This window comes from Pongo pygmaeus, chromosome 1, assembly GCF_028885625.2.
Source record: "Pongo pygmaeus isolate AG05252 chromosome 1, NHGRI_mPonPyg2-v2.0_pri, whole genome shotgun sequence".
NCBI lineage: Eukaryota > Metazoa > Chordata > Mammalia > Primates > Hominidae > Pongo > Pongo pygmaeus.
Window position 1 is genome coordinate 39,501,231 of NC_072373.2, and position 9,121 is coordinate 39,510,351.

Sequence of the window (9,121 nt, forward strand, 5' to 3'; positions counted from 1 at the left end):
ATACACGTGTGGCTCTTAGAAATCTGTTCATAAACTCCTAATAACAGCTTCCTGAGTTGTCGCTATTTCCCCCTTCTAAAAAAATGGTAAATCAAGGGTTCTAATTTGATAGGTTCCAATTCAGCTATTACTATATATACATACAAAATATGCATATAATCATTTTACTCAAAAGTGTGAAATGTTTTATATATAGCAGTTTGTTCATTCTTACATTATTCATATATAAGCACTTTCATATTAGGTAGTAATCGACTAGGATTCAGAGGAAAAGAATAAAAGAATAAAGTCAGCTAAATGGAAATAAAATTCATGAAAACAATCTATTATACTATCACACATATACTATGTGCGAACATAATATTTTCAAATAAACTGATAATGCAAATACTATTACTCAACAAATAACAAATTGTATAAATTAAGCCAGTATATGGTTCTCTCTGCTTTCCCCATTGGCATGTACTGCATTCTCTTTTTTTTTTTTTTTTTTGAGATGGAATCTTGCTATGTTGCCCAGGCTGGAGTGCAGTAGCATGATCTTGGCTCACTGCAACCTCAGTCTCCCAGGTTTAGGTGATTCTCCTGCCTCAGCCTCCCCAGCAGCTGGGACTACAGGTGTACGCCACTACACCCAGCTAAGTTTTGTATTTTTAGTAAAGACAAGGTTTCACCATGTTGGCCAGGCTGGTCTCAAAACTCCTGACTTCAACTGATCTGCCCACCTCGGCCTACCAAAGTGCACTGCTGCATTCTAATACAACCTTAAAATAACAAAAAATAAAATACCACTGTGTCTCTAATGTTCCCTAAGTGTTTCTAATTTTGTGTAGTCAGTTAGAAAAGTAACCTTGAATAAACTGTAAATTATTCAAAAGTAAATCTATTGGGTTTTTTAACTGAATATTTCAAATGGCTTTTGAAAGTCTAAATTTTGCCTTAGAAATCTTAGAGCCAAAAGAAAACTTAAAGAACATCTCAGTATTCTTCTCATTATTTTAAAAATACAATATATGTATGTAGCAAACTATAAGGTACATTATTAATAAAAGTAAATGCACTATATACACACACACACATATATATACACACACACAGGTTCTCACTAGTTTAACCTTATTCTACATTTTTAAAAAATGTTACCCAGAGAAGTTAAGTAAAGTTAATATAGCAACGTAACAAGTGTTTATTTTTCACTTTGGCAAAATAGTTTGCAGAGTCTTCTGATATTCTTATGGAAGAGAAAGAAAAATGTGGACTGGATGAAGGAAGGAAGTTAGATCATTAAAGCCCAGCATTATCTTCAGGTTTTAAGAAGCTCAGATTTGCATTTTATAATATGAAGATAACTAGCACTAATTTGGAAAATGAATTGGAAGGAAACTTAACACTGGAAATGAGACTACTTAGGAAATTAATGCAAGTCTCTTAATGAGTGATAAGGGCATAAACTAAAGTGAAGACACCAAGCAGCACAAATTGATTTGAATTGTAGACTTGGCAGGACTTAGTTATCAACAGGATGTGGGAGGTGAACTGCAACACAAGGTTGGTGCCCAGGTTTTTAACTCAGATTCCTGATTACTTAAAAATGCCTCTCAGATGGTGAATCTGCACAGAGCCGGCGGGGGGCGGGGGGGGCGGTAAATTTGCATGGAGGCTGGATTTGGTGGCTGTGATAACAACTTTGGGACATTCTGAATATCCTAAGCTTAACATTTTGGATTGCCAAGGACATCCATGTGAAAGTATCTAGCTACTATTTGGAAATATAAGTCAGGAAAATTCTGTGTTATAAATACGCTTCTGGACAATGGCATAATTTATGATGACGATGTTCAGAACTCCACGAAACAATGTGTAGAAACTTGGCTTGAGTTCATACAAAATACAATTGGCCCCCCATATCCACAGGTTCAACATCTATGGATTTAACTAACCATGCATGGAAAACGTAGTTAGGCCTACAGTGGTTGTATGTGTACTGAATATGTACAGACTTTTTTTCTTGTCATTATTCCCTAAAGAACTATTTACATAGCATTTACATTATAGTAGGTATTACAAGTAGACTGGAGATGATTTAAAGTATATGGGAGGATGTGCATAAGTTATATGCAAATATTATGCCATATTATATAAAGAACTTAAGCATTCTTAAATTTTAGTATCTCCAGGGGACCTGGAACCAATCTCCCCCATGGTTACCAAGGGACAACTGTATTCAGGTACTATACAAAACCTAAGGGGTACAAAAATGAATAAGACATTAACCTCTAGAAATTTACAGTCGGACAGGAAAAACAAATTTGTAAATAAGTGATTACTAAACTGTTCAATGCGTGCAATTACGGCAATGTGTATAAAGCAGACAATGGCAACAGGGTCAAGAATGGAAGCCACTAGAACATTAGGTCAGGTAGATTAACACAAGACAGAAATACATAATCAAGAGAGGAAGAAATTTCAAATACAACAAAAAAGTGTCAACACTATCAGATTAACAGAGGCCAACACTAGAAGAATTAATATGCTGGATAGCAATTACATCACTTCATAGGCTAGGCTACAACAATGATTCCCAACCTGGTATTGCCAGATCACTGGGCCAACAGTAAGGATGTGTAACTACTGTCATTATTTTAAAATGCCTTTTAAAAATTGTAACTTTACCTAATATAGCCTAACTTCTTTACCGCTGACTGGAATTATGTTAGCTCAATGTGGTAACTCTATCATCTCATATTTGTCTCTTTTTTTGATTAGTAGTTACACATCTGACTGATAAAAGGAGGAAATGAATGATTACTTAGTAGAAATAATTTTGTGTTATAAAATAGGTTTACACAGAGAAGAAAATAAAAACAATCCTTAGTACTTAAAAGTCTAGACTCAAGGGCTAAAACACTGGACCATAGCTAATAAGAGTATGCTTAACAGATATAAACGACCTGTTCAGTTCAAAACATTGGTTAGCTAAGTAAGGGAGTAGTCAAGCTAAAAGATAAAAGAGACTGTGCTTTTAGTTGATTACAGCCTCGCTCTGTGCCAACATGAAGCTCCAAAAAAACCTATTCTAATGTTAAGCTATATTAATAGGATTACACATAAGTGAAGGAGTGGTATAACAGTTTTAATGTATGCTATTCAACAGTATAACTGGAATGAAATGGCCCACTACTATATTCCAAATTTTAAAACATACAACTACAGATCATCCAGAGGAGGAAAGTGGATATTTTATCTAGAAAACACTCTAGAGCTGTCTTCAAATGGCAGAAGGGATATCATATATAGAGAGAATAGTGGGCTTTTAATTTATTGCTACAGAAAGCAAAACTAGGATGGGTAGACAGACGTTACTGAATGGCAGATATTCGGCCAAATACAAAGACCTTATGAATATAAGAATTACTGCCAAAAAACAGTGTTAGACCCATCATCACTGAATGTTTTTATACAAAGGAAAGATGATCCATCTCTTAGCATTCACACTACACTGTAATTGCATGTTTAAAATTATCTGTCTCTCCGAATAGAACATGAACTCTTTGAGAGAAGGGTTATAGTCTTATTTATCTTTTTGGCCCCATGGAATCTAGCAATGAACATTGTATACAGCCATTATATAAAAAAAAAAGAAAAGGTCTACTGAATTAATAGGTGAATGAAGAAATTGAATGTTTTAAGAAACACTTCATTGAAAAGATGAGATGCCCTTTTGGGCCCCCAAATTTTTAAGATGTCCTTAGTACAGAGTCTCATGCAGAACTCATTCTACTTCATAACACAGCCTAGGAAGGGTGCGCATAATGAATCTATTTTACTATGTGATAAGGAGCACAGTTAGGCTAATTCGAACTGCCATCTTTATCTGAAGTGCTAATATTAATTACAGTTTTTTTGCCAAACTAGAAAAGATATAATTCCTGATCTTTGTATTATGAAACCTTAAGCAAATGCTTCAGTATGAAAATATTTATGAGAGTATCTCAAACACAGAAGAATCTCTAGAATGTGAGGATTTAAAAAATCTTATTCTTTAAACATGTTAAGCAGTAGGCAGAGCAAAATGCCATCAGGTGACATGGAAAATGAATCAGTAACACTTAACTGCCAGTAGAAAGAAAGGAAGAACTAAGAAAAAAAGGAAAAAACTGAAAAGATTTTAAGAAATTACGAGTTATAGCATCATATCTGAATGGCATCTGCCTGAAGGATTTTCCTCATGCTCTGCCTAAACCTTTCTACTTTCACGTTGTGTGGTAGTGTGGTAGAGTTTCACGGCTTCAAAAGAAACTCTACCACAAACTAGTTGGGAAAACAAAGTACACAACATAAATCAGTGGGTTTGGTTTCTTGATTTTTAACCCTTGGTAAAAGGACAGTGAGGGAAACAAACGTTGAAAGTACTGCTCCAGATAACAGGAACATCATAGATTATAGGTAGATCTTATTCCCCACCATTTTAACTCAAGTAGACATTTCAAACTGTCTGAAAGTGTCTTGCATACAATAGGTACTCCCTCTCTTAAATAAATAAGATAAATGTAAACATACAGGTAACCCTACTTTGGAGTCCACATGATCCGACAAAAAGAAGTCCCCAGAAATGCATACTACCAGTGATTGATCACTTAGAAGGGAAACACTTTAAAAAGTTTTACTTAGGAACACGCTTTCAATGTAGAGAAATAACGATATAGCTATAGGCACCTTGCACAGCTGTACAGATGAATATACACACACAGGGAAAATTTACAAATTACTTTCACTGTTTGAGTTAATCTAAGAGACAGGGCCTGGAAGATGTAATCTTTCGCATAAATATCCTAGACGTGTGAAATTAATTTTCACATCTTCCTTAAAAACAAGGCAAAATATAGACACTTGGTCCCAGTTACATGTTTCTGGAACAAGAGAAAAATACACTTTAGTGTCAACTACCTTATCTAGGAACTGAATTTTTGTTAAGCTGTTTTTCGAAATATGAGCATTGTTAGCACTATAACACTTCATAGACTAATATTTGCAGGATTCTAAGAATGTGTGCTTGTTGTAAAGACGTTATTTACTTCTTTTCATGGAGAAAAACAGTTTTGAGTGTTGGGGGGGAACAAAACCACTTGAGGAAATTAACCTACCCCCAAATTTCCTGGACCCCCTACAACGGCAAACAAGCGGAACGGATAGAGAGTGTAACCCAGCATCAGCCCGAGCGCGGACAGGGAAGGGTTAGGAATGGGACAAAAAACTGGACTCTCAGTTTGGCAGGAAGGCGGGTATTGCGGAAGGATGGTTTGCCGCGGCGGGGGAAAGAAAAGAAGGTGCAGCCTGAGCCCCCCGTGGCCCCTCGCTCCTCCCAGCCCGTCCCGCGGGGTCTGCAGGGCCTCACCCCGACCTCCACTCCGCGCGGCCGGCAGGAGGCGGCGGCCCGGACGCTGTACCTGCCCGCCAGCCCGCTCTGCCCCGCATGCGGCCACCAGGAGGCCGGTAAAACCACGAAGGCCGGGGCGAGCGAGCCAGTCGAGTCCGGCGTCCCAGCGGCGCCGCTCCGCCCACCCGCCTCCCCAGACGCGGCCAGGACCCCCGCGCGTCCTCAGCCGGCTCCAGCCCTCAGGAGGCGGCCCCATCAGCGCCTCGGCCTGCCGGCGCACCTCCGAGCCCCCCACCAGCTGGGCGGTCCGGGTCCTCGCTCCCCGCTGTCAGCCTCCACTTACCTTCAATCGCCATGATGTGCTCGCCATGGACCGCACCAACTGGATGGCGGGGGCAGCAGGCGCGAGGGCGGGCGGAGGACGCGCCGAGTCCGCCAGCGAGAGGGGCGGGGCCCGACCCGGAGTCGCCCGGCTGCGCGGCCGCGAGGGGCGCCGCGGGCGGGGCGAGGGAGGGGCCCCGAGCGCCGCGAGTGCGGGCCGCGGAAAAAATGGAACCTTCCTGGGGCCGCCGCTGCCGCCGCCGGCACGTGACGCCACCCCGCCCCCACCCCACCCTACCCTACCCCACCCCACCGCCCCCACCGCGCCTCGCGCCTGGATTCGAAACAGGTGCCCGGCCCGGAGAGTCACGGGCCGGCGCCCGAGACCCGCCCGAGGCGCGCCGAGCTCGTGTGGGGGCCCGGGCCCAAGCTTCCTGGCGCCGGGCGCCCTCCTGTCCGGTACTTGCAGCAAACGGAGTCGATGAAGGAGGCGAGTGGCAAATGATGTGGTCAGGACCATGGACAGGTCTCCTTGGTTGAAAACGATTCCCACCCACTGACTCTCAGATTTGGTAAAAGGAAAGTCTGTTTTGGTTTCGTTTGGTTTTATTTTGTTTTGGTTTGCCCGAATCAGCCACATACTCGTCTCAGATCTCCGCTGTGAAGTGGAGAAACAGCTAGTTGACAAAAAGCAAAAAGGAGAGAGGAATCCTGAGCACAGCAGTGGTCTCTCTCTCTCTCTCTCTCACACACACACACACACACACACACACACTCACCTGCACGCACTCACTTCACCCCTTAGCCTCGCTCTTGATAAGCCTTGCTGCCACACAGAGCTTGGCTTACCTCTTGGAACTTAGAGTTGGAATTTGTCTACACATTGCAAACGCACATTTGAAGCCACACAAAAGTAGGGGTCAGACAGACGTTTTGACAAAGGACCTGGAAAGCATGTCACATGCAGGTTTTTAAAAATTTGTAAACCTGTGACCATTGTGAACAGTCCCGGGCCAACCCTGAGCACAACAATTGGCCACTTAGTTTTTACTTAAGATACTTGAGCCGCTCAACCATTTACCCAGCTCTCAACTCATTTAGTAATTTGAGGACCTGGACAATCAATGGCATAAACAACATTGAGAAATAGGGAGTTTAGTGATTCTCCCTTGTGGAGGAAATGCTAATTCCTAGAGCAAAATAGCTATATTAGGGACTGAAACAAAGAAGAAAATATTTTACACTTATGTAAGTAAGGTTGGACTGTAAATCTAGAGCAGAAACTGTCTTCCATTGCTTTTATATAACCTCTCCCTCAGTCGCATTTTATGTTCGATAGACATTCATCCTTTACTATTTTCGTTAGTTCAGTGAGTATCTGTGGAGCTGGCACTGTGCTGAAAACTGGCTACAAGCAAGAATTTTTATTGAAGGATCAAACAAAATACTGTTTTACTCAGAAAACATTAAAATGCCTATACTTTAGGAAAGCTCCATGAGAGAGTTTATGATGGACATCTAGAGGATTCAGGTAAAATGTTTAATGACATTTTCCCGAGGCAGCCTCCCTTAAAACAGTCTTGAACTCCAAGACATTGATCTGAACTTGACACCACAGTTCTGAGTTTGTGGTTTCTGGCTAGTTCTGAGTAATCCAATTGTTCAAACTTTTAAAGAATTTCATATTGAAAGCCTGAAAAATTTAATCATCCTTTCCTCACCAATTACATAGTTACTAAGTAAATAACCAGATTATGTGAGTTTCCATAACCTAGATTAACATCGCTACTATTTGTCCAGGAGATTTATTTGTGTGTGTATGTGTGGTGAACTTGAAGTTCAAACTTGTCGAATACAGGAGTTTAGGCCAAGGCCACTGGGTATTGATGACATTTCCCTGTGGATTAGAATGCAGAATTCTCCCTACCAACATTGCCTTAAAAAAAAAAAAAGAAACTGTGTTTTCCAAATACTAGCTGGAAAATTTCTGAGACTGATGTTGGAAAATATCATATGGATTTCCTTACCTAAGATTTCATATAGATGCTGAGTTTGCTTAGCAGCCACTTGGAATCAGATTTTTAATTTAGTGTCTTAACATAGTCTTATTTCTAAAGTATGTTATGTGTTTGGTAATTTTAGGGAGTGTCAATTATTTATAATTTAAATGTTTTACATTTTATTAATTACACATCCTGCTTAATAACAAAAATTGTTCCTAATCTTGACCTTACACTTCCAAAACTGTCTTTAGTCTGTATACCTTTATGTACTAGGGAATGCACAAGAGATTCTTCATTTTTCATTCTTCATTCTTCTTTATAATAAATTATTTGCAAAACAGATTCCAAACACATAATTCAAGCAATTACCATCATGTGATGTGGAGATAATTAGGAGCTCAGTTAGGAAAAGTAGAATAAAAGAAGTCAAGCTGGGCATAGTGGCTCATGCCTGTAACCCCAGCACTTTGGGAGGCTGACGCAGGCTTGAGCCCAGGAGTTCAAGACTAGCCTGGGCAACATGGTGAAACCCTGTCTCTACTAAAAATACAAAAAATTAGCTGGGTATGGTGGCACATGCCTATAGTCCCAGCTACTCAGGAGGCTGAGGTGGCAGGATCACCTGAGCGAGAAGTCAAGGCTGCACTGAACAGTGATTGCACTAGTGCACTCCAGCTCGGGCGATGGGAGTTAGTCAAACTAATTTCCTTTCTTCTGTTATAAAATGGAAATGTTTTTGGTATTTTTAGTTTCCAATTAGTTTTCATAGAGATACTATTTTGAATGATAGTTTTATTTCCAAGAGGACCACAAAGCTTATTACCTAGTGATGTGGCTGAAACATCAGTGGAAAAATTGAGCATGGAAGATGAATCATGTGGGAAGAACAACTCAAAAGGGAAGTGAAGAGTAATTTCACCTACATTAGTTAAGTAGTTTTCATGTACCACACAAAATAACCACTACTGATAGCAATATCATCTTGATGGGAAAGTATGTTCCAAGTTACAAAAATTCCCAATGTACTTTTAAGGAACAACTCATGTTTAAAATTGGACCTTTCCTTTATTTAATTTAAGCTGTTCAACTGAAAAAGACTAAACCACTAGAAGAATATAAAAAAAAAAATACTGCCCAGCAATTATATAGTTGCGTATATAGAAGTGGAGATTTAACAAGTATCTATACAAAAAATATATATTTTGGAAAATTTAGTAGATCTTAAATTATTCAGGGATTTTGAGCATTTGAGTAAAGGAGACTCTTTTTTCAGACAGGGTCTCTCTCGTCATCCAGGCTGGAGTGCAGTGGCGTGAACATGACTCACTGCAGCCTTGACCTCCAAAGCTCAAGCAATCCTCCTGCCTCAACCTCCTGCATAGCTGGGACCACAGGTATGCACCACCACACCTGGATAACT

At 40.3% G+C, this 9,121-nt stretch overlaps 1 protein-coding gene across 2 annotated transcripts in view; it reads right to left on the reverse strand.

Moving 5' to 3' along the window:
• Positions 1–5,848, reverse strand: part of SYT14 (synaptotagmin 14) — a 234,118-nt gene extending 228,270 nt beyond the window's left edge. The window contains exon 1 of one of the 2 annotated variants that reach the window (XM_054480386.2): positions 5,721–5,848. In XM_054480386.2, the coding sequence (XP_054336361.1) occupies positions 5,721–5,733 (13 nt within the window). In that variant the 5' untranslated portion in view covers positions 5,734–5,848. The remainder of the gene's footprint in view (positions 1–5,720) is intronic. The other variant, XM_054480397.2, reaches the window with a different exon arrangement.
• Between the last annotated feature and the right edge of the window lie 3,273 nt (positions 5,849–9,121).